At 46.3% G+C, this 26,502-nt stretch overlaps 1 protein-coding gene across 4 annotated transcripts in view; it reads left to right on the top strand.

Annotated features, from left to right (window-relative positions):
* The window catches only part of PRAG1 (PEAK1 related, kinase-activating pseudokinase 1), a 42,231-nt gene that overhangs the window by 11,730 nt on the left and 3,999 nt on the right, over positions 1-26,502 (top strand). For all 4 annotated transcript variants that reach the window (XM_039542178.1, XM_039542176.1, XM_039542179.1 and 1 more), the window contains 2 exons: positions 15,048-15,205; positions 22,914-23,578. In XM_039542178.1, the coding sequence (XP_039398112.1) occupies positions 15,048-15,205; positions 22,914-23,578 (823 nt within the window). The remainder of the gene's footprint in view (positions 1-15,047; positions 15,206-22,913; positions 23,579-26,502) is intronic.

Here is a 26,502-nt window from a genome sequence, read left to right as displayed (position 1 = left end):
ACTACTGGGGCATCTGCTTGGATGGGGGAGTCAAGCCTGCTGCGTTCTTTCCCTCCTGCTGGGCTGGGGTTGGAGTTAGCAGCCCTCTGCTCGTAGAGGTATTGTCTCAGGCTCTTTGCACACTCAGGCAGAGGTTACTGCAGTTGTTACTCTTGAGTCACCTTTAAAGCTTTTCTTCACATCTTTGAGGGCCAGAAAGTACTTAAAAATATTGCGATACTGACATCCTTATTGCATGACTCCTGTGTCTCTGGTCCTAGATAAGCCTTCAATCAGTCCTTAGTTCTATCCACTTGTACCTGGATGCCAGTAGGCATCGGGTATTATGGCTCACTAGCAAATGCCTTGATCCAAGCTGCCAAACCTACCTTCTTATCACCCAAAGAGCACAGACTTGCCCAGCTGTCAAACCTCCTGCAGCCACCACAAGAAGCTACCCAATCGGGGCACAGCTGCACCAGTTGGATAAATTCACAGAGATTGGGGGACTTTTGAGTTCCCTCATTTTCCTTTTAACCTCTACTTCTTTGAGCATGTTTCATGCACAAGATGCTGTACTCTTCTTTGTGCGTATGCACAGTATGTATTTGTATGTGTGCACTGATGTATGTACGGGGTGGGTGTATATATTATTACTCGTCTTGATCTGTGACAAATACTGCAAGCAATAGTTATACAAACTATTTGCTTAATATATGAAACCTTAATAAATATTATTGATTGAAATGGTCAGAACACAGTCAAAACTTAGTCACAGAAGATGGGAAAATCCGTTTCTTTGGCTTCCATGACATTGAGACTCGTGTGGAGGTGTGAGGCTCGATTCTTACCTGTGGCTGAGGAACACTCAGTGCAACCTGGGAGGGGAGGGATGTGTGCAAAAGTGACTTTAAGCCAACTTTGTGCTCTCCTCATCCTGGGCAGTCTGTGTGCAGATCTGGCCCTAGGCTAGCATACTTTGGAACTGTCTAAAGGCTGCTCTCAGTTATGCTAGCTGTCAGTGGCATTATAGCAGCCATGCATTGCCTGTGTACAGGGAGGCAACGAGCATGCCCGCTGTCCACTAGCCACGCCCCCTACACCAGCCTGAGGGAGGAAGGGTGGCATAGGAGCCATTGTGCCAGCTCTGGCACTGAAGGGTCCTTCCATATTGGCACATTGATCCTCCCATGGCCTACTAAAATGGTTTAGGGCCATTTTGTGCTAGCAGAGCTGCGTAAGGCAGATTCAGTGTAGGGGAGAATCTGGGTCTTAATATTTCTCGCTCATTTAAATGTCTCGTTATAATAGTAAACAGATCTTTGCTACACGCTAGAAACCAAAGAGAAGTTGGCATGGGAGACTAGTGAGCTTTCACACGCGGTAGTTAGATTAATGGAAGACAGAGCACATCCTAGAACCAAGTGGGGAAACGGCTTTTCTTTGGGGAGTAGATAAGGAATGCTTGAAAATAGTTGCCTTAAACTGTACCTTGGTGAAAGGAGCTTTGCGCATCTATCAAAGTGTGGGGAAAGTAATGGGGAGTGATGAGAGATAAATATGAAGGCATAAAAAGCAAGAATGGTCCTTTAACAATATCTGACTTTTCAAGGTAAAAGGAATTTCCCATTAACTTCTGTGGTGTCTTCAAGCAGGAGTCACCTTGAGACTTGACAAGTATAAACCATGGGCCCTGACAGTGCAACAGTGCAGGAAAAGAGGGTCACAGTGAGACATTGTATATTGAAGTTAAGCCCCACGCACTCTTCCCGGAGTTGAATTTATTCGTTTTTCCTTTTACATCTCATGCTTTACTGCACACGTGTGGTTTTGTGCGGGAAAATGAAACCTATTTGATTGGCTTTTCTAATGACACTTAATTACTTATTTTAAAGCAATCTAGAATATATTTTCATACTAATTTCAAAGCTGAGAAACAAAGACCAAACATGTAATGTTTTATGGTTGTTCAACCTCGGCTATAACAGTTTAAAAAACAAACCAACAAAAGCCACCTTTGCAGTATTTTCAAGGTGCAAATGAGGCTCTGGTCTGGAATGAGAGTTATCTCCAAGGTAGCTGAAAGCACAGTTACAGAAGGTTTTAAATAATGGGGTTGTGCCCCTTTTTTGTATTTTTGGATATATACAAAAAGTCATAGAATATCAGGGTTGGAAGGGACCTCAGGAGGTCACCTAGTCCAACCCCCTGCTCAAAGCAGGACCAATCCCCAGACAGATTTTTACCCCAGTTCCCTAAATGGCCCCCTCAAGGATTGAACTCATCCCTGGGTTTATCAGGCCAATGCTCAAACCACTGAGTTATCCCTCCCCCCTGAGGGCCCCTCCTGGACCTCTTGTGTATGTTTAAGGGGGAGCGGTACTGCTTGTTTTAAAACGAGACTGTTAGATCTTCTCTCTCCTGGAACTCTGTGGAAAACCAAAGAACTAGTTGAATTATGACATCACAAGAAAAGAGATTGAAAGGGGAAGGGATTTTTAGTCTGTTTCACATTAATTAGCCATTGTAACAGTTTACAAAGCAATGTGGTGGATTCTCCATCACTTGGAGTCTTTAAATCATCATTGGACGGCTCGTTCTAAAAGATAGGCACTGTTTCATTCACAAGTTATTGGGACTGATGCGGGAATCTCTGGGTGAAATTCTCTGGCCTGTGTTATGGACCAGGGTCAGACCAGATGATCATAATGGTCCCTTCTGGCCTTAAAACGTATAACTCTTTAATCTTTTTTTATAAGCCATAACAGGTTAAGGTTATTTTTGGCATTAGTTCTCTAATTGTTTCCAACATAATTAATACATCTTCATCATATATTCTAATAAATACATGACTCATATTTTGAAAGTGAACGGTGTATGTAATAGACGAGTATGGCTCGACAAATGCTGCTGTTAGTCTGTGCTGTAAAACAGACCAGATAAATGAGATCAGGGCACACAAAGGCTGCCTGTGTGAGGGTTGGAGCTTTTGACAGAAGCTTTAGTGTCTTACCATGAAAAAAGGAGAGAGAGGTACAAAGTGATGATAGAAACAGAATCACCAGGAAAAAGCTTAAAATGCAGAGCGATCAGATTTGTTTCTAACTGGAAATGATTGCAAAATGGATGATCACGCTAGATCTGGTTTTTATGAATTGGTATATGATTTTACATGACTGTCTAATGCTAGCGTTCAGAATTTTATCATCTATTTAAAAACCCCCACAGGGCCAGCTTCTGCCATTTGGGTTTGTGTGAGTGGATCAAGTGGCTGAAATAATTATTCTGACAGCAATCACTTTTCTTTATCATTTCCTTTTTGTTTAATTTTTTTAGAAATACAAAGTCTATTCAAGTCAGAAGGACGAATGATAGAACTCGACTTTATTTTGAACTTCATATTGCTAGGACACTGTAAATGCATGAACAGTAACCAGGGTCATTAAAGCAGTCTTAAGATATATAGCCCGTTTTACAGTTGCCTTTAGGACGGCCTTAACTAAAGTACTGGAAATATGTAATAATGAGGAAAGCAGAGAACAAAATACATCTACAGAATACGCAGATGCCGACCTGGAAGCACATCTCATGCACTAGAGGGTTTTTCATGGGGCAAGGTGGCTTCAGAGGTGAGCTCAGCAAAGCATTTAGGACTTCGCCCAGCTCTGCTGAAGTCACTGGAAGATTTGCCACGGAGCACCACAGATGCAGAATCAGGCCGTTAAACGTGCATTTCAGCATGTGGTTAAGACAAAACCAGGAACGCTTCTGACACTGTGGATGTGTCGTCAGATTCTCTTTGCCGGGACACTTGCTGACGTGAAGGGACAAAGGGGAATCCGTGTTGTTCTAGGACAGTGAAATAGCTGACTTGCAGTAGTCTCTGTGGATGTGGTGTCACTAGATAGATGGAGACCCTACAGAAATACAAAGAAGAATCCATATGTACTGATCATAAAGGTGACCATTAACCCTCACTCGTTCGATGGGGAATTTTAGTCCCATAAAAATAAGCTCTTGGCAGAGTCGGCCCCTGTGTGCGTGTTTGTGGGTCGAGTTAGAGTGCAAACCAGTGTATATGGGATTGGATGGGGGGAGAAATCCAAGTAGTATCTTGATTTTTTGTTTAAAGGAAAATGATGATTGTTGGTGGGGGCTGGGGTAGTGTCAAACGTAGATCAGAATAAACGGAAACAGGAAACATGCTCGCTTTTAAAAATAGTCCCATATTGAAATAGCGATTGTCTGACTTTACTTCCGTTCATGTCTGTGGTGGCCAGGCATGTGCAAGAAAGGAAAGCACGACTCAGACAGGCACAGGACAGAGCTCGCTTCTCAGGCTCAGCATCCCACAACGTTTTGTGTGCAACAGAAAATCATATGTTGGTATCCCTGTGTGTGATTCTTCACATGATTATTGCTTGGCATGCTGGACAAAGATGCATCCTTTATTGGCTTGGGCTACTAGGAGTCAGCAAAGAAGGGATACATGGGGCCACCCTGTTCTTGTCTCTCAGACCTAGTTTGAATAGCTACTCTACTTCCGTGCCCTCTGTAGGAGTTGGGTAACGGGGCACGTCCGTGGCTTCCAGAGCAGTGCAATAGCGTGGTGTTAACACAAGAATGACACGTCTGATGAGAATACAAATTTCACTTCCCCCCTGATTTACACTAAAGAGACCATGCATTGCTGACAAGTAGGCTGAGCGCTGGGTACTGCTGAACTGGGGCTCAAAGTGCTAATGCTACGAATGTAGTCAAGCACAAGCCGTGTTCAGCACCGTGTCAGAAAGGGGTTTCTGCAGACTTGTAATTCTCTGTTTTAAAGCCTGTTTTCAAATGTTCGTTCCTGTGCAAGTGGAGGGAGTTTGTTCCCATACCCTTGTCCCGGCTGTCCCAGGACAACGATAACCTCATGCTTTTCCACTGTGCTGGAAACCAGGGGCACCCCATAACATACGATTCTTGGAGCGTGAACGGGAGGAGAGCAGGACCCATCTGCAAAGATGGTGCCCGCACAAGTGTGCACTCTATCCCCCTCCACAAACAGCCCGAAAATCATTATAGCTGCTCCAAGCCACCAAGATTTATAATGATTTGACCAGGTTTCTGGAACATGCTGAATGTGATTGGTCCCTGTATGCACTTATAGGCAGGATCATTGTTGTTTGTGCTATGGACTAAGTGTCAGAGGTGCCTAAGATACAATTAATAGAACTCAGTAAAAAATGAATTGTTAAAGTTGGGTGTTCCTTTGAAATCAAACCCCAGATATGAGACAGCTTGTTTGAATTTGAATGCTGGCCATGTGTTTTAACAGTATAGCTCCATTATTGTCATTCCTAGTTACAATACGGTAGGTTAAGTTTACATAACCAGTGAGACCTCTGAATTTTAAGGTATTTTCTTGCCAGTTTAACCCAGATTTAATATTGTTGTCAGGTTTGTGCTTGTTTTATTTTGTAATAGTCAATTTGGAGATGTTTCCTAAAAGGTTGTTGCATCTTTTATTGACTCTGAGGCTTTGTCTAAGCTGCCAAGCTGTCGACGGGTGCTTAAAAAAGCCCTCCTCCCCTGAAAGACAAAAGTTTTGCCGCAGCAAGGGGCAGTGTGTACTTTCCTGCCAACAAACTGAATGCCGCTCGCCGGGGGTGGAAGTATTTTGTCGGCAAAAGTGCCGACAAAGAGCATTTACGCATGCCGACTTTTAGTGACAAGGCTGCGTCGACACAGCCCTGTGGCTAAAAGCTCTGTGGTGTAGACAAGCCCTCGGATGAAGTAACGGTCATGAAAAGTGTATTCACCAGTAACAGTGTCTGCATCTAACTTGAATTCAGTTGTCTGCAAATGGAAAAATAAATTCATTCCCTGGCTTCGTAGATTACATATGTATAGCTTTTAGGATTCTGAACTGTCAAGCAGTTATATTAAAGCCTATGAATCAATAGCACTATACAATGTAACCATCCAGCCCCTTCCCAGCTTGGAGGCTTTGTATTATGCTGAACAGATGGGCCTTTGCCGTTCAGTTCTGCATTACAGCAGAGTGCTGCAGACAGCACTAAAAAGTAGCCTGTCGGGGATGGTGGACAATTATTTCTTACGTACAGCACCTAAAGCCATGACCCTTTTAAAAACTGAGCCCCAGTATCGCAATGCAGTCTGTCAGAAGAAAGGAACAGCAGCAGAACAAACCAGAAGGGAGCACTGCACTCCATTACGGAGAGCTAACTGTCTTTCCAGAGTGGAGGTAGCGATTGGGTTTCTGTTTAAACCACTCTTTGGATTCCTCTTTTGATTTCAGTTTGGGATTTCATGTGCGTGTTTCTGCCAGAGGATTATTTTTTAAATCTGTGATTTATCAGACAGGTCATTTGGGAAAGATGACTTCTTTGGAAATGAAGGCTATGCCCTTCTTTCTTTTTCTTCAAGTTTCCCATCTTTTTTTTTTTTTTCTTTTTTTTTTTTTGCCACTTAAAAAGTAGTGTGGCTTGAAATTGCTAATTTTTGGCCTCATTGGGGAGTGGTGGTTTTTGCATCCTTTGGAAAGCAGATGGATTTAATTTTTGCAATATTTCTAGGTTTTGCAAGTGTCTTAGATCTTCATGCTCCATACACTTGGTGCGCCTCTTATCTTCTTCCACACTACAGTAAATCCCCTCCAAACAGAAGGAAAGTGCAGTGCAAGTTGTACCTTTTTTTGCCGTGTGTGTCTATTTATGCAGGAGAGAATTTAGGACTAAGCTATAAATACTTTAAAACGTGCATGTCCCATTCCTGAGAGTTGCGATCAGCTCCTTTTGTCTCCAAGAGTGTGTCTACACAGCAGCAGGGGGCGGGTAGACCGAGATGCAGTAGTTCAGGTTGAGCTAGTGGGCTTAAAATAGCAGTGTTGCTGTGGCAGCACAGGCGATGGCTCGGTCTAGCTGTCTGACACACACTCACCCAACCCTCTTGGTGGTAGCCTGAGTTATCACCCGTGCCACAGTGACCACAGTGCGATTTTTAGCATGCTAGCTCGTGTAGAGTTAATGCATGTCTGTCTGCCTGCGCAGGGGAGCAGGCCCCCGGCTGCTTACCCCAGAACTGCAGACAGCCCTGTATTCGAGTGTGCTCGTGTCTCTTCCCATTTGCACCGTGCCTGCATTCTGGGCTACACATGTGAAACTGCAATATTAGAAGAAAATAGATTGCAAAATTCTTTGCCTTATCTATTGTGGGTTGATGGATTTCTAGAGGGTTGCACACCTTGACCGAAGCAGAAAGCAGCAGCTGCAGCAGCTGAGGGGGTGGAGGTTAATAAGTATGAATGTTTCAAGGTGGACAAACATTCCCCAGCACAATGCTCCCTTTCATGTAATAATTGCACCACGGCTGTGCTGGTCTGCACTGGAGCAATAGTGCTGGCTAATTTATTCGGGTTGCTGCTTCCCTTTTGTTATACACAGCTCATTTCCCTCCCCCCCTTTTTTCAAGAGAATGCCTTGCAGAAATATCTACCAGATTTGTCCTGGGATTTTGTTTTGTTTTTCTTTCTTTCCATTTCTTACTGTGTTATTTATCAGCATTGTCTTGATACTCTAGGTCCAATCTTTAAAGCAGCTATTTAAGAAGAAGTCCTGCAAAATCCCTTTTGGGGTAAAGTACATGTCCACAAGTTGAAGAAATAGAGACCAAAAAGGATTTGTCTCTTAGTATAATGCAATGTGTCCTTCTATCATGGTAACATTGCAGGCCACTAACTGAGGCCTTCTCTATATTCAAAGCTGCACCTGTTTTAGTAAAGCTGGGTTCTGGAACCAGATTAAATAAACCAGTGCAAAACCCATAGGGAATGCCTAGGCTGCAGTTGGGAAGTGAGATTCCCAGCGCCGGTAGACAGACTTGTGCTAGCTCAGCTCGAGCTAGTGTGCTAAAAATAGCAGTGTGGACGTGGCAGCTTCGGTGAGGCCCCAAGCTCAGACCAGGGGCTTGGACTTAAGCAGCTCACCTTACCCACCATTGAGCCGCAACGTCCACACGTGCTTCCCAAGATACACCAATTAAGGAACCCAAGCAGACCCATTGTATCTGGCTGTGGCACTCTGACAGAAGGACTATTGGGACTCAGAGAAACCATTCTCAAACCATTGACCACCCAAAGGGCCAGCTTCCTCCAGGGCATAACCAACTTCCTCCATAACATTAACAGCCTCCCTCAGAACACCATCATGGATGTCACTTCTCTATACACCAACAGCCCTCACAGTGACGGCATAGCTGCCTGACTAATATTTACAGGACAATGGACAGCCCTCTGACATCCACCCCAAACACATCGCCAGATTCATCCATTTCATCTTCACCCACAACAATTTTACATTCAACAACAAACACTTTGTCCAAACCATGGGAACAGCTGTGGGTGCTAGGATGGCTCCCCAGTATGCCAACCTCTTCATGGGCTGCCTTGAAGAAGAAAGTCTGGACAGATGCACCACAAAACTGATGATATTTTCATCCTCTGGACGGATGACTTAAACTCCCTCATAGATTTCCACCACAGCTTCAGCAAACACCAACCGTCCATTAAACTCTCTATGGAGCACTCCCACTCTAGCATCAACTTCCTAGACGCCACGATCAGCTTCAACAATGGAACCCTACAGACAACTATACACAAGAAACCCATGGATCACCACACCTACCTTCACAGATCCAGTAACCACCCAAACACACCAAGAAATCTGTTACCTACAGCCAGGCACGCAGATACAACAGAACATGCTCCAAGGAGAAAGTCCGGGATACACACCTTAACACACTCAAAACCACCTTCACCAAACAAGGATGTTCCACCAGGGAAGTAAATCGCATCATGGAATGGGCCTCTCAAATGCCCCGAAAGAACCTGCTTCAATACAGAAATAAAACCTCATCTGACCACATGCCCCTAATTGTCACCTACCACCTCACACTGGGACGCATACAGGGTATCACAAACAGCTACAACCCATATTCGATGGGGACCCCATCCTGAAAGAAATCTTTCCTGAACCTCCTTTTCTGGCCTTCAAACACCTCTCCAAGCTCATCATCAGAAGCAGGCTCCTCACCCGGGGTGCTGGAACAATGTGTACAGTGGGGGTGCTGAGAGCTGTTGACCCAACCCCTGTATATTATGGAAATCACTTCAAGCCGGGGGGGTGCAGCAGCTCCCCAGCACCCATAGTTCCAGCAACTATGCCACAGACCAGCACTCATCAACTCTGAGCAGCACCAAACCCGGCCAGAACCCCAGATGAAAAACCTGCAGACATAGCTCCACTGCTACAATGATCAACAACACAGGATCCGTTCTTAGGATTCAAGGTCTGGAAAACCTGCCTTATAGCGTGTTTAAGGTTGTGATTGGGTCACCTCTTAATCTGTAGGCACCTGTACCTGGTTGTAGAGAGCTCTGCGATCTAGCAGGCAAAGGTAGAACGAGATTCAGTGGCTGGAAGTTGAAGCTAGACAAATTCAAACTGGAAATAAGGTGGAAACTTTCAGTGTGAAGGTAATTAGCCATTGGAGCAGTTTGCCCAGGGAAATGGTGTTCTCCATCCCGGGGAGTCTAAATGAAGATGGATCTTTGTCAAAGTTCGGCTCCTGGGCTTAGTCGTTGAGGGCGAGACCCACAAAGGGAGCTGAGGCCTGTGTTGCAGCCCATAACTTTTAGGCACCCTGCCATGGAATGGAATCCAGAAGCCCAAGTTGGGGGGCCATGCTCCTGGTACAGTGCACAGGGAGAGTTTGGCACCTGATAATGGGATCCCCAAAAGCCAGCAAGCTGGGCGGGAGCTGCCTAAACCAGGGAGATGCCAAGGAGAGGGGTGTGGCCCTAAGTTTAAGTCAGAGGCAGGCACGCGTCTCTGCCTGGGATTCACAGCAATGAAACTCTTAGTCCTGATATTAGGCGCCACACCTAAGCCCTTTCTTGCAATAAAAAGAAAAAATATGAAGAGGATGCGCCCGTGTACCCTGTAGCCCTGTGGTTGGAGCACTCAGTCAGACGAGATGGGGGGCACAATTCCCACCTCTGCCTGATGTGGGGCAGGGTTCTGATCCCTCATTGCCCAGCTCTCAGGAGAGTGCCCTGACACTGGGTTATGGCTCTCTTCACTATCCCGTCAAAACTCTTCTACTATGTATAAAGAAATAGCCTTTGGAACAGGTACTTGAACGTGGGTCTCTCACCTCCCCGGCGAGTGCCACAATCAATGGGCGACAGCCATGCTCTCCCTTCCACTGGCTCGGTGAATCGTTATTTATATGCAGTGGAACGATTTCAAGGAGAGAGATTGAAAGACACCCACCCCGGAATGCCTCATCCGGGTTAGGACACTCCTGAGAGGTGGGAGATGTGGCAGAGGGGGAAATTGCTCAACCCGGGAGCTAAAAGTTATAAACAAAGGGGAGACTCCTCCATTTGTACGAGGCCTGAACTGCTGGGTGGCCTCAGAACACTCCTGCCGGAGCAGTCCCACTGGTAAGATAGATGTGGGGGACACCTCGTTTGAGGATCCCGCTGGGGCTTGAGGTGAGATAGGTGCATGGGCATCAGGACCAAGACAGTTGTGCACATGCCCAGCGGCAGATTTTTTGGGTACTGCAGGGACTTTACTGGCAGAAATTTAAGCACCTACAGGCTTAGGCAGCAGCTGGGCTGGGATTTTGAGGGCCTAAGTTTTGGATTTAGGTGCTGAAAGTATCAGTTACGCACCTAAATCACTTTGTAAATCTGATGTAGCCCTGAGTGACGTTCTGTTGGCTGTGCTATGGTGAGACGCCCTAGATGGTTGTAATTGTTCCTTACGTGGATATTAACTATGGTCAACATAATTTTCCTTCTGAGGGAATAGCATCCAGGGAACAGCAACAGGCACCCTTGTGGTTGTGTGTCTGTGTCATGAACATATCCTAAAAGAGCAGGGAGTGTTCAGACCAGTTCAACTGGGCAAAACTTCAGTGGAAATTGTGTCTGAGTGAAGGAATTTGGCCCTATGTTTTTCTGCAATAGTCTGTATAAGCCTTCATTGTTTCGCTCTGACCCTACTGGCCTGGTGAGCTGTTCTTCAAACCCTGGTTACAGAAGAGGGGGATGTGGAGCAGACACATCTAAACCATATTGGAGATAATTCGCTGCCCTAGCAGTCACATCTGAGACTGAGAGTTGCATGCCATGTAGGAAGCAGCAATTTCTATTTCAGTTTTGTGCCTGCTCAGGAAGTGCATTTTACATAAGTCACTGAGGTACCGGGAGGAAATAGAAAGCTCTCTGTACATCTGACTTCACCGCAATGCCGGGTTGTGCAAATGCAACTGCCTTTGCAACAGGATCACTCCGTTCCAAAATGGTGGCTCAGAACACTCTGTTGTGTGACTGTCGTGTGCTGAAGGAGTAGGTGTGGCTGTAAGCAAGGACGTTGGACCCTGCTGAACAAAGTTTGATCTCATAACCTCATATTCTGTACCAGGATGGTAAGATACCTTTGCATATTTTGGTTTTGTTGGCTGAAAAAAATCTAAGGAAGGATTTTAAATAGCTTTGTTTTCAAATTTATTTTTAAAAGCATGATTGTGTTACAATAAGACATTTATTTGTCTTCTGTACAAATTAAGAAATTCAGTTTAATTTTACACTTTAAATTTTTTTTCCTTTGGATCTTTTCCAAAATATCACTTAGACTTCCAAACAGGTTGATTCACAGTTGTGCATGAGTGTCTGGGTATCATGCTGTTGACGGAAACGCCCAGCTAAGTTTTTCTAGGTATGGGAAGGGGGTATTTTACAATGAATGTAAAAATACACTTATTGTGTGTGTGGATATTTTTACATGTTTTATTGTAAATGAACTTAAATTTTTAAGTGTAATTATTAATTGTGAATTATAAGGTACCCCTGAAGTTTCATAAATTGTCTAGAGGAAGCCTACTGCAATGACAAACTGTATGTGCCAAATACATCCTGGACACACAGTCATTGTCTTCAGAGGAATTATGCCCAGGGTGAACTCCGCTCAACTTCCCATTAATATTTTTAGATCAAGCATGCTCCTACAAAAGGGGAAGTCTGACAAAGGTTTCTTCCTGTCCTTTTCTTTAATTTCCCTGTCAGCAAAGCTAGAAGAGCGTAGTAAGCATTCCCTCTCTCCCTCTCCTTCTCTAAAAAGCATGACAAAATTAGACAGCTTACAGCATTTCTTGTGCTCAGAGTTTTTCTAAAGAAAAAGTAACCATATAAAAAACAGTCCCTGCATTCCCTCAGAGTGCCTCATTGGTACAATGCAGAAGAGAAATTCTATGGGACTAGGCTGTTTCAGGGAGGTAGGAAAACATCTGTTTTTTGTTGTGGGTTTCTTAATAGCTATTCAGCCTTCCGAGTAGGAAAGGAGGTTTTAACTGGTCAGACAGGAGGCACCACGGAAATCAGTTCTCCTTTTGTAAATGACTTGTTATCCCATTTTGATTTTAAGAAATATTCTATAGAATTTTATCAAACAATTACATTTTAATTTCATTTGACAATTACTTACAAATAATCTAACCTTCTTCACCAGTGTGTCTGGATACAGTGAGAAAGTATGAACTGTAACAGAGCCGGATGCGTTTGCACCATTGTAAAATGACCAGCTTTCAAGGGAAGTTATTATTTGCCAGGGAAAAAAATGTGGAAAAGGCCTGGGTGTTGCTTATCTTAAACAAAAGTTAATTGATAATAGTTTGTGACTTACTATAAATTATTCATCTAAACTATAACTTTGACATACTGTAAACAACGCTTCTATGTTTCTAGATAAAACTCTGTCTAGAAAATAATGGAACTTACTTTAAAATACTTTTTTTAAGTCTTCATCTTTTTCATGCTTTCATTTTCTGTGCAGTATTTCCTTTGTCTCAAAATAGGTGAAAAGACTCCACTTCCTGCTAAGTAGTATCAGTACTGTGGCTGCTTTCAGAGCCAGACCCAAGAGCCAGTCACAGTTATGGAAATATGGAATCAGGAACAGACAGTTGTTTTAGCTCAGTGTCTCAGTTTGTAGAATGGGGTTAACGATAGTCACCTCCTTTGTAAGGTGCTTTGAGATCTCCGGATGAAATGCATTAGATATTATCATTTCTTGACTTGCACATCAAAAACATTGTGAAAGGCAAGTGTCGGCTTTAAGGTCCAGACTCCTGCCATCTGCTCTGTCCATCCAGTACTTGAACTCTGAGTGTGGACTGACACTCACCTTGGAGACACTGCCAGGGCTTAGTCAGCTGTGATGCAATGTGGTCGCGGAGCCCAGACTTGGTTTTAGCTGGTGAAAGGAGCAGCAGACCAGAGCGAGGGTGTTGTTTGGTGCATTGGTTTCTGTGTGTTGGAGTTGGTTCATGTCTGTGTTGACTTCCTTCACTGACCTGCTGGCACAGTGCATTTCTTGGGCCAGAGCTGGGAAGCTGGAAGCGCTCCCTATAGCTCCGTGTTGACAATGAAAGGTTTGCCATGTCAGAGTGTTGGCTGGGATAGAGATTTTACTGACAGTGAGTGGGTTTTGATACAACTCATTTTTATTTTTATTTTTTTTTTAAACAAACTCCCCTATGCCTTGATGTGTGTGCAGCTACCTGTGGGCTCAGGTCTGAGCCTGTAAATCTTTCCATTTTGCTGTGCCAAGCATGACATTCCGGGATGCAATGCAGAGCAGTGAGGTGTTGTCACCAACCACACACTGGCTTCCAGCAGCCTTTGGTGACTACTTACAGGAAGACCTGGACACATTCCCAGTCCTGGATTTTCTGCCCAAATCGTGTGTTCTGTTCCAGCCCCCTCCTGGACAATCCAGATATATTGGGTCCCTTGCCCCTCAGCGGGGATCAGTATAGGACAGCCTGCTACCTTAAATGGAATTACCCAAATAATTCATGACACTAGGTTCGTTTTAATTAAAGAATAAAACAAGTTTATTTAACTACAAGGAGACAGGTTTTAAGTGAGTACAAGTATAAGGCTTTACAATCAGAAATGGTTACAAGAGAAATCAAGAGAAGACGGTTTCTAATCTTAAACTAGACTTGGTTCAAGGTGAAATTCTTGCAAATTCCCAGTAACGTTGCTGACAAAGTTTGAGGTCAAGATCCCCTCCCAATGTCCAACTGCTGTTTCTTTTGTTTTCTTAGGTGAAAAGGGGAGAGATGGATCGGGATGGATGTCCCTCACTTGTATAGTCCAGTCACCCTTGGAAATGCTTTTTCCTGCGGGTTACCCCTAGATAAAGTTCATGCCCGCTGTGAGGTTGGAGCTAAGGAGTTTGGTGGTGAAAGAGGTTTCATGCTGCTGTTTGCTAATACGTAGATTTGCCTTGTTTCCCCCTTGCTGGCTCAAGGACCTTGTTTATTCCATATATGTAAATGGAGGTAAACACACATTCCTTTGTTTAAGACCTGCTTGACCAGTTCTGCCTAAGCAGGGCTGCATGGATTTGAACATGTGCTACCAACAACCATTCAGGGGGAATTGATAACTTTACCTAGAATGTTGCTACATACATTTCATCATATTATTGACCAGTGAATTATTAGTTTTCAAATGATACCTCACAAGACCGATTTTGCACAAAGATTATTACAGTAGTGTGTAGGCTGTGAACACAGGGGTTGCATTCCGTCACACCAGGGCAATAACAAAACGAGGTTTTTTTCCAATATGCACAAGGGCCCATGTTCGCCAGGTGTACCCACTGGGTCCAGGGCCTTGTGCCTGCAGGCCAGCTTTGACCTCCTCCCCGGATGTGTGCTCATGCGGGAGAGACCCTCACCAAAGAGAGATCCCCACCGCAGGGGAAGTGTGTCCATTCTATATTGGGCAGCTAATACGTGTGGAATGTGCGTGTGTAGGTGCCTGAGTATGGCTTCTACAGTAACGAACAGGACAACCCTGCCTCCCTGGTTTTACTGCAGGAACAAGAGGTCAGACCAAACCGGGCTGATGTTTGTCAGCGAACAGTGCAGCGATGCGTCTTCCCCAGACACGCAATGATTCCGTTTGTTGTTTAACTTTCTAGGCACGCTTTGAAAATGAACAAGAGTAGCTCTGAGCTGGAGAAGGTTAGCAATGGCTCTGCAGAGAGCCTCGGCCCACCTTTCCGAGGGATCCACGTCAGCTTCGTGGCTGGCTCCACAGACAGCCTCAACTCTGACACAAGGACTGCCAGTGATGGAGGTAATTAAAACTTGCTCCGGTGTGGGTGTGGATGTATGTGGGGGCTGATGGAAGGGGCTCTCCACAGCCCGAAAGCTGAAATCCCTTGTTTGTGCAGTATCCAGACCATAGAACAAGTACGACATTGGCAGCACGAGCTTCCCCTACACCAGTCTCTGTATAGCTCAGCCCTGACCTGGAGGAACCAGCTCTAGAGAGGAGTTCAGCTTCCATACCTATGTGGGACCCAATGCTGTTCCTACTGTAGTCCGTGGCAATGCTTCACTTGATGTCCATGCAAGCAGGATCTGGCCTCTGCCCTCTCTACTGAGCCTGCTGGCAAGGATGACCAAGCTGCTTGTGATGGTCTGGGAGGAAGGCCACCTGCTGTCTTCACAGTCCTGGCCCACCAGGCAGCCATGACGCTCTGGCACAGGAGACTAGTGCTGGGTTTGAAGCTGGTGATCTCAGGTGAAAGATGATGTGTCCCGTTACCAGCCTCTGAGCTGTCCAATTCTCCTAACTCTTACTGATTCTCTCAGAGCAGCACAGTTTTTATAATCTGTTTGACCAATGCCAAAATCATTCTTGCTGCTGTTTTTCTTAGACTCGAGACCAGCCAATCCCACACCTCCTCCCAAAGATACAGAGGGTCATTCATCTTTGACATGTGATTGCCTCAGTGGGTTGCCGGGGTAACAGAGTACCTCCTGTAGCTCTACTAAAGGAGACCAAATGTACTGAGAGGGAAAGGGGTTAGCATGGCATGGAGCGCACAAGTATTTCTTGAAGGCGGGAGGGGGATTCATTAGTTTGGATTTTCTTTGAAAAGTAGATATTCTACCAAGTCATTTTTTCCCTAAGTATATTTAACGTAGACATGTACTGACACATTACACAGTCCAGCAACTATTTCCTTTGCAAATCGCCATCTTCATGTAATGGAAGTTCTGCCTCTCCAGAAGCAACAATTCATAGCGATAAAATTCAGACCTAGTTGTCTGGAAATGACATTTTCCCAGTCCTAGCTCAGAACTTAAGAGGGGGAGAGTGCCAGGAAATTTATAAAAGGAAAAAAAATCTTATTGCATGTCAGACTTGTGCTTTCTCAACCTATAGCTGTCAGATGTGAACAGAAGGGGAAAGAGGTTTCCTTGTTCACTCCAGTGACACAAGGAATTTTAATTTTCTTAAGAAAATGTTTGAGAATGATTTTTTGGCTAATAGAAATGAGGAGCAGGGCTCATTGGCCAGAGCAGGCATAATCAAGATCCAGTTGATTTCCAGACACGCTTGACCAAAAATTCAGTGGCAAGAGCCATGCATTCCGCAGTGGTCCAGTGCAATCAATTGGAGGCTCTGCCCTAGCTTCAGATAAATTAAAAGAATGAGGTATTTATTAAAGAACATTTTGAAGTGTACAATCCAGTCAGTGTAGGATACTCTGTGCCATTTACTGGATACAGGAACTCCTCGCTTACCATTGTAGTTATGTTCCTGAAAAATACGATGTTAAGCGAATCCAATTTCCCCATAAGAATTAATGTAAATGGGGGCGGGGGGTAGGTTCCAGGGAAATTTTGTTTACCAGACAAAAGACGATCTCTCTCTCTCTCTCTCTCTCTCTCTCTCTATACACACACACACAATATAAGTTTTAAACAAACAATTTAATACTGTACACAGCGATGATGATTGTGAAGCTTGGTTGAGGTGGTGGAGTCAGAGGGAGAGATATTTCCCAGGGAATGCCTTACTGCTAAATGATGAACTAGCACTCAGCTGAGCCCTCAAGGTTTAACATGTTGTTAATATAGCCTCACACACTACAAGGCAGCACAAATAGAGGGAGGGGAGACAGCAGGGCAGACAGACACACACGGTGTGTGTGAGAGAGAGAGAGAGAGAGATGCGCATTGCCCCTTTAAGTACGCCGACACCACTCTGAGTACATTGCCTTTTTAAGTAGATCAGCAAGTTGAGACAGCTCCTGTTGCCAACAAGTTCCCTCCATCCTGAGCCCTGTTGTGGGCCCCCCCCCCCGCTCTATGGGAATGGGGTAAGTGAGGGGCAGGAGCAGGGGGAAGGGGAACACCCTGACATTAGCCCCCCTCTTCCCTCACCCCCCCACCCCCCACCCGCACAGCAAGCAGGAGTCTCTGGGAGCAGCTCCAAGGCAGAGGGCAGGAGCAGCACATGGCAGTGGGGGAGGCACAGCTGAACTGCCTGGCAATTGCTAGCCTGCTGGGCGGCTGCCACACAGGGAACTTAGGGGAGGGGGGGAGCTGATAGGGAGCTGCCAGTCCACCCTGGTTCCAAGCCCCCACCAGCTAGCTGCAACGGGCTGCTCTTCCTGCAAGCAGTGCACAAAGCAGGCGGTGGCCAAACAATGTTATAAGGGAGCATTGCACAACTTTAAATGAGCATGTTCCCTAATTGATCAGCAACGTAACAATGAAACAACATTAACCGGTACAACTTTAAGTGAGGAGTTACTGTATTTTACACTCCCTCTGCATGTTGAATTTTCAGTATGTGGTTGAATTTTGCACTAAAGACTATTAAGGAAGCAGTCAAGGGAACGCTGGAGACTTTGCTGGTTAGGCAGTGCGCAGATGGACCTTTATGGCACGTGGGATTAGGTCTAAGAAGCAGTTTGTGGTTGTGGACTCAGTGTGTCACTTGGATGTTAACATACTTTACAGTGAAATAGGAAACCATGTGGACATTGAAAGCTAATGATGCAAATTTCAAAGTTTACCAGCTCCCTTTATGGTGAATGGGGCAGGTCACACCTCTCAGAACTCTGATTTCAGGCTGTCTGCAGACTCAGGCAGACCTAACTGCATTGGTTTACTCTATTTGAAGGATTTATTTGCAATCAGAAGGGCAAGAAACCTAGGGCCAGATTCCTGGGTGCGGCCAAGCTTTGTCCAACGCAGGCCCCAACAGGGTGAGGCAAAGGTGGCATTAAGCAGGTTCTGGCTCCCCGGATTATTGGGCTAGTTGGGTTCCCAGCCAGCCCCTGGCTCAATTTAGAGCAGCCTCAGGCCTGTTCTACCCTACGACATTGTAAGCTCTCTGGGGCAGGGACTATCTTTTCATGACTTGTTTGTCCAGAACCTAGCACTGGTCAGGGCTTCTAGGCAATACTGCCACATAACTGATAACCCATGATAGTAATCTAAACTACATTCAGATGCAGCAGCACCCATGAGACCCTCTAGTAGCCAAGATTAGCTGGAGGGCAGCATAGATTCCAAGGCCAGCCAGGCCTGTTGTGACCATCTGGTCTGACATCCTGTATAACACAGGCCAGAGAACTTCCCCAGAATAATGCCTCATGCACTGGCCATGTCGCCTGTGCTGCGGGCTGCAAGAGAGGCTGTGTAGTCATTCTTGCAGCGTACACCAGCTGGGGGTATTCCTCAGTGGTCAGGCAGGGCAATGAATCAGACCCTCTTTTTTTTTTTTTAATGCAAGCTTGAACTCTGGAGCACAACTGTATTAGAAGGCTTGGGCTCTGCAGTGAATTCTGCAGCAACAAGACAGCTAAGTACGTATAATGCAGGTAGGCCCGTGCTTACCTTCCTAGATCTCTGCCAGTAGCCCATCAGCCTGCTTCACAATGCCCAGACCGCCAGTGAGAGGAGGGTGCCAGCAGGGCGGTGATTCCTGCCCTAAAGAAGTGATGGGGGTGGCTGGTGACACAAACGCTCCCTGGTAGGGAAACCTGTTCCTGCATTTCACAAAGGAAGTGAACGGGAAGCCTTCTCTTTCTGAGGTTTGGCTTCCCATACACATATGAGAGTGTAGGTCACATGCCTCATGTTGGTTGGCCATTTTCAAATCATCAATACAGAAATGGATTTTCCTCCGGAAAAGTGTTGGCCTCTTTGTACTCCATCCGGAGAATCCAGAAAGCTGCTGGATTTACAGCCTTGTGAATGAATGTTCACATTGCCTCCCCAGTGTGCCTTCCCTGGGACCTAGCAGCACCATCTCTTGGCCTGCAATGATCCTTCCAGTACCAGTGAGTACTTATGGTGGGGGATGCATCTGCAAAGTAGATAACTGGGACTGCTAAATTTACTTCATACAGGCCACCGAAAGTCTATCAAAGGTAACAGCCCTGTCACTAGCTGCACCTGAATCAGCAACTGACAGGTGAAAGGTGCTCTATCTCATTACCACTCTCCTGTGTCACCGGTTGCATGAATTTCTGTTTCTAGAAATGAATAGGTGGCCAGTGTTTCACTTTGATAATCTGCAAATGATCTGTTAATGTCAGCATTGGAACCAGGTTCAAAGAAGAAACAGGTTTTACTGCTGCCCAGCTCACAGTGAGCAAAACTCTGCCATGAGGTTTCACAGATCTGGCTCTGTGTACACACAGGGCTAGGCGGTTTAGGAAGTTTTTAACCTAGTCTTAAATTATTTCAAAATATTTATATTGTCAGTACAGATATTCTCCTAATTCCCCACGACACTTTAATATTCAAATATCTTGTGCCATAATTTTTCATCTTTTCTAAACGATGATTATTACTTGTACATTTTTTTGCTATGATAAAACACTTTTCCCTTTTTTCCCCATGACAAACGAGCAGCCTTACTCCTGGCCAGTTTTAATGAGATGGGAAAACATTCATAAAGTACAGCTGACTGAAACGAGCCGCGTGCCAAGATCCACAATCTGGTGCGCGCACATGGTTCAGCGGCGGCATGTGAACAGAACTCCATTCTTAAAGCAGATAGGTTTGAGACTGTGCCGAGTGAGTCAGTGGAGGACTTTGCAGCAGGGTGGAGTCGGCTGAATCCTGTGCCTCCCCTCCAAACTTGAACCTTGTCCTGCCGAGGAGTTCAGTGTGTCACCTCTTTCGCGCTACTCTGACAATGCTAATCCACAGTGCAGAGCTGTGGGTAACATGAGTCAGGCTCTCCTTTCTTCTGCCTTGCCTAGCCTGTTCAATTACTGAGCTACTGTCGCGTAAAAACTAAACCGGCTTTGTTTGAATGGGGGTTGCTGAACAAGTATCCTTCAGTATTTCATTCTGAACTCCTCACAAGTGACTTCACAGGTTAGCTATTTCCCAGCGACCAGCTTTACTACTGTCTTGGCAGCTAGCACAGGGAAAAGTGCCACAGTGTTTCTTCAAACTGCCGTCGAACATCAGCCTCTTCCTTTCAAACACCATCGACTAAATCCGATAAAATCACTTACACTGTAGGTATCCCATTATGCATGATTTGCAATAATTAACGTATTGGATTTGGGTGTAATCGTATTGTGCACATCTGGGTTTGAAAGCCAGCTATCTTGTAGGACTTCCTGAGGTTTTAAAAACATCACAAGTCATTGTAACCACAGCGGGTTAAGACACCCCCTGAGGTACGTCTACACTGCAAAACAAAACCCCACGGCAGCGAGTCTCAGAGCGTGGGTCAGCCAACGGGCTCGTGGGGCTCCTGCTGTGGGGATAAATGTAGGAGTGTAGACGTTCCTGCTCAGGCCGGAGCCTGGGCTTTGAGTCTCACTGCTGCAGGGTGTGGTGTGGAGTTTGGGGTTTTTTTCCACAGTGTAGATGTACCATTAGTGCCCCAGGGAGAGTTCCCAGAGCACCTATGCCCACCACAACACAGTCCATGGGAAGGGTCTCAGGCAGGGATAATCACTACCTCCACCCCATATGGTCCCACTGAAAGAGGCTATGAACACCTCCCGTAGAAAGGCCCTTGGGTCCTGTAGGAAGCCAGGCTTGGAGGTTCTGTGTCTCTGCACCGGGCTCCCTGCCCACCCCAGGGTCTGTAGCAGTGCAGCTCAGGTGGTGCCATGCTACCAGGGCCTCCCTGTGGTCGGGGGAAGAGCCCTTTGGGAAAGATGATAAAGCTTCAGGCTGCATTATCCTCAGTAACTTCCTGGGGGCAGCGGGGAGCTTGCATGGCTTCCAGCCAGCCCACTCCTTCTCCAACCCGTCCTGTCTCCACCCCCTTCCCCCAGCTTAGACCCCTGACTAAGGAGCAAGAAATGCTGCTGCATACGCAGCAGAGCCCCCTTTGCAGGCAAAGGGAAGGAGAGCTGCACATGGAAGGTTTTCTCCATGCAGAGACAATGGGGTATGAGCTGGGACTCTCTTTGGGACATCATAGGGGAACAGATGCCTGTAACGCAGAGAGAAAATACTGTTTCAGATCAATTAAATTATTAACCCCTTCCTGACAGCAATCTTTGGTTCCCATTTCTTGTGGGGGGGGATGCAGATAAGGGGGAAAATACATCAACTGAGCCTGCTGCAGCCCTGTGTTTTTCTCTGGGGTTTCTAATGACAGTATATAGTGACCCATGCAAATGATGCTTGGGGCTGTTTTAACCTGACATTCAAGAAATCTGAGAAGCGGTCTCCACAAGGCATGTAATTCTGATTTAACTAGCCGGCTTGCAACACAGCTAGATTTGAAAAGGGGTAGCCAGTCTAGGTACTTGGGAGGGCATTTTGCTCCAGCAATTGAGATTTCACATTTAAAACTGGAGTTTTGAGCTGTGGCTCCTGGGCCGTCGTATATTAAATGTTTCTATATGAACAGTATATTGCTGGCGGGTGCAATACACTGTCCCACTGTAAAACACAAATGCTGCTGTAAAAGGCTGCTCCCTGTGGTGCAGTATCTCACACTATATAGAGAAACACATGCTAAATTGTCTCAGCTACACCTCTGTACTCTCCATTGCAATACCACGTGCGCTATCAAGGTCTTTTGACATCAATGGGCCAAACTTTGCCTCATGTTTGTTCATAGCTGAGAAGCACGTGAGCCCCTGATGCTGGCTGGGGACAGAACGCCATGGGGAATTTCTCCTTACTTGGTGCCGGTGGAGGTGACTGCATGCTTTTGCGGATTGGCAGGAGGAACCGGATATGTGGTTATAGCGGTATATTGCCTTCGGGAAGGCTGTGGGGAGACGGGGATGGTGTAAACCACATGGCCTGTGTGTGTTTCCCAGCCCGCCCATTCAGTTACTCCCTCCTACAGGGAAGGTGTAATCGGTCCCAGAGCTTCCCACAACAGTCTGAGCTGGCTCCATGGACCATGTAAGATGTGTGAGAGCCGTGGACCCACCTCTCCTCTCCTGCTTGCCCCAGGCATGCGTCGGGGTGCGTATGTGGACCACAGCCCTGCTGTGTGCGGAAAGCCGCCCATGTCTGTTCAGAGCTCCGTTGAAGTGAGTGGTGCTGGGTATAGGAGCAGGGGGCTGCCTGTACCAACCAGAGTAGAGGCTCAGGCCGAAGCTTGTAACCCTGGTGACATGCTGCGAAGAGCTGGCCACATCAGGCCTCGCTCAGGCCAGCCCTGCCACTGCCACTCATAGGAACAGTCTGAGTCCACGTGCGCCACGCTGAACTGATGATCACTCCACGAGGGTAGCCTGCGCCTCCTGGCGATGGCTGTTGGCTCTGGTACAAAGCTCCCTGTACAGCCACCTTTCCTGGTCTCTTAGGAACCTCCCTATTTGGAGCTGCTAATGTACTGAGCCTCCGCTCTGGCTACTTACCGTACAGCAGATCTCCTGTTTTACAGCAGGAGCATCCATGTTAATAAGCGACAAGCTGGGGACACTGGTTCATAAAGCCAGTTATTGTAGTTGTGTCTTCTAGGCAACCATCTGACCACAGCCACTCTCTCTTTTGCACTGAAAAGCCAATCTTTTCTTCTGTTCCTTTCCCCGCAGGCTCCAATGAGGACAGGTCTCAGGGCGCACCTCTGCAGCCACCCCCTCTGCCACAGAAGAAAACAGTAAGCCGAGCGGTTTCATCTCCTGATGGCTTTTTCTGGGGCCAAGCCTCTCTGGGTAGAACAGCGAATCCCACCAGCCCCAGACTGAACATCAGTCACTCCGAAAGCAATGTCTGTGTCCGAAGGGAATCCCCGTTCAGCTACTCCTCTCATGTGGGAAGCAACCACCACACATTCTCCTCCTCCGAATCTCTGGAAAACGCCTGCAAAGGAAATGGCCATTGGGGTCCGACTTCGAACAAGAGCAGTAGCGCCTGCCTCCAGAACAGAAACCTGCCACCATTTTCATCCTCTCAGCTCAGTGTGTCCAGCCAGGTTTCCTCAGTCTCCAGCCTTCAGCTCCACAATCTGCTCAGCAATATTGACAGCAAGGAGGGGGTGTATGCCAAATTAAGGGGGCTTTATGCAGAATCCTTGCGCCGCCTCGTTGCGAAATGCGAAGACTGTTTTATGCGTGATCAGAAAAATGAACTGCATTTCAATGAAAACAACTGGTCTCTTTTTAAGCTGGCATGCAACAAGCCCTGCTGTGTTTCTGGGGATGCCATCTATTACTGTGCCACCTGCTCGAAGGACCCTTCCAGCACCTATGCAGTGAAGGTACGTTTACTTTATTGGCGTTGGCTTTTTTGCTGTCTCTCTGATCACTTACGTTGTAGTGAACAGGAATATACCCCCTGGACACTGTGGACTAAATTGGGCGCTGGTCCATTGACGTCCATTTCTGGGAAATTATTCCAGGCCTTGACAGCATGTGAAGCAGAGCTGTATAAGCCAATAGCTTTAACTTCCAGACAGTAATCCTTCCAATATGCAATTCCGGGAGGGTTCATTGCTGTATCCGTTTCTGGACAGCTGTAGCATAACGGAGTGTTCCTCAGAGAGCGCCATTGCTGTTCACTAATAATACTTCCCACTTGCAAGTTCTTTACAACCGTAGCACCCTTGGGAGGTAGTTGATGATATACCCATTTTATATGTGGGGGAACTGAGGCAATCCACAGCCACAGAGGAAGTCACTAGCAGAGCTAGGTTGGAATGCAGGAGTTTCTGAATTTTCCTCTCCGTGCTTGTCCTCTAGAGCATGCTGTCTGTTTAGAATGCTGAGGCTATTTCTGGATGGAAGCGAAGCCTGGACTTTAGAATAGATGGTAAAACCTTGGTAAATTGCCATCAGACTATGGTGTCATGTTTTATGAATTGTTGGCTTTGTCTGTCTCAAAGTTAACCAGGGTGATACTCCACAAATGGGTGTAGTCTTTAAGTAATGCCTTCGTAAATCACCAACATGATCTCCCTTGCTAAGCTCAAATCAGAGAAATCATGCTTCATGTGGTTGTACCAAAGGCCAGTGACACATTCGTTGGTAGGGACTTAAAATGAACTAGTAGCAGTAGTTTGGTCTTCAATTAGCAGAATATTTTCTCTTCATTGCATAGTGATGAGGATCAGTTTTCACTCTGTGCTAGGCCTGTCTGCCTCCAACATACACAAGCTGATTAAAGTCACATAAAAGACAGGCTGTTTCCTTTCTGGCTGACGGCGTCTGTCCGAGACCCCTTTGAGTCCATATGTTATCTCAGCACCATCTGTATTAAGACCTTATGAACCACAGGAATTGATAGAGGGATCTTTACTTACCATCTAAATAAAAAGTTTACACATGTAACATAAAAACTGGCCGGTCTCTTCACATATCCTAGTGTGCCTGTTTGAGACACAGATTTTAGACTAGAAAGTTCGGCTTTCTTAATCCGAGACAGATGTGGCCTGATGCGGCCCACACATCCCAAAGCACTCAAGTGTTGGGGGAGGGGGGCTAAATTTTCTCCTTGTATAATCTTGATATTTGGCCCCTGCTGCACAGTCCCTAAGGCCTGCAAAACGGGAGCCCAGATCCTGAGGGCCTCTGCCTGTCGCATGCTTGCTGAGCTCTGGGTAATAGTCCTTCTACTGGTCTGCTAGGCTGGGATTTTCAAAGGAACATAAGGTGTCTAACTCCCTTAGGCTTCTTTGATGCTCCCTGCCCTCATGCTCACAGCCCTGCAGAGTTCAAGGCACAGTTAAGGTACCATAATGTAGGAACTGGTCCAAAGCTCGTGGCTGCCAATGGGAGTCTCAGGAAGTATATAAAGTAATCCCCAGCTCGCGACACGTGTAAGATCACTCGAGCAGCCATAAAATTTGACCTGACAGGGTTAGAGCGTAACCACAGAGCCCTTAACTCCAGCGACACACTGTTCTGCTACCGTTATTTTTAAAAGGGAAAACAATGCTCAGACCAAAAACGTGTCACACTGGAGAGTTACCCAGACTGAAAACCCCTCCAAGGAGGTTTTAGTTGAAAAGGGCCAAGATACATTTGCAATTAACATTCCAAACAAATCAAACGTTCATCACCTAATTTAACCGGAGGATTTTAAGTAGGCAGAATATAGTTATAGACTGTGAATGCTGGTCAGAATACCCCTGGATCAACACTTACAGTGGAAACGTGCAGGTTTAACTGTACCGTGCCTAAGTCCAGGTTCATTTGTTCCTTTACCCCTAAAGGAAAGTCTGTCCAGCGAATTGGAATAGCCCTTTTCGGTGCATAGCACAGAGTGGGGTCACCCTGGGCTGATTTACTAAGAAGAATTGAGACTTTTCTATTGTCTGTACAATCTGACTTGCTTCTTAGTCCCAGTGTGTGCTTAGCATGGGGGGAGTTGTTGTAAAAGAAGGAAACAACTCTTTGTCTTACGTAACAGGCCTGTACTTGTGTCCCCATCTCGAATGTGCATTTATTCTGCGAGCCTGGCAGACAGTACGGTGCTGTGATTGAGCCAGAGCAGACAGAGAGAGGTGCAAAGTGTGTCTCAGCGATTTTCCAGAGTCCTTTCATTTTCATTATTAGAATATGACTGATCGACATATCTCCCCTTCCAGTGGGAGTAAAGATGACAGGATCGGCACCTAATCTTGGGTGTCTGTGCAAAATGTGCCTGGGATTGCAGTGCCAAGTAGGAAAAGTTGTTGTATAGTTGTTGTATAGTCCCTGAGCAGATAGGCCGGTGCTTGCAATAAAAAAAGAAATGCCTGTATCAATTTTCTGTATGCTACTTATAACAGAGTTATTAGGGGTGGGCAAACTTTTTGGCTCGAGGCCACATCTGAGTATAGCAATTGTATGGCGGGCCATGAATGCTCACGCATTTGGGGTTGGGGTGCAGGAGGGGGTGAGGGCTCTGGTTGGGGATGCGGGCTCTGGGCTGGGGCCAGAAATGAGGCGTTCAGGGTGCAGGGGGGGGGGGTGTGGTGTGGGGGAGGGCTCTGGCTGGGGTGGGGCTGGGGATGAGGAGTTTGGGGTGTATTCGGGTGCTCCGTGAAGGGACCGAGGGGTTCGGAGGGCGGGAGGGGGATCAGGGCTGGGGCAGGGGGTTGGGGCACGGGGGGGGGGGGTGGCTCAGGGGTGCGGGCTGTAGGCAGTGCTTACCTCAAGTGGCTCCTGAAAGCAGCGGCACGTCCCTTCTCCGGCTCCTGTC

Source organism: Mauremys reevesii, linkage group 5, assembly GCF_016161935.1.
Source record: "Mauremys reevesii isolate NIE-2019 linkage group 5, ASM1616193v1, whole genome shotgun sequence".
Classification (NCBI taxonomy): domain Eukaryota; kingdom Metazoa; phylum Chordata; order Testudines; family Geoemydidae; genus Mauremys; species Mauremys reevesii.
The sequence above is the reverse complement of the archived record's forward strand: the minus strand, read 5'-3'. Positions and strand labels throughout refer to the sequence as shown.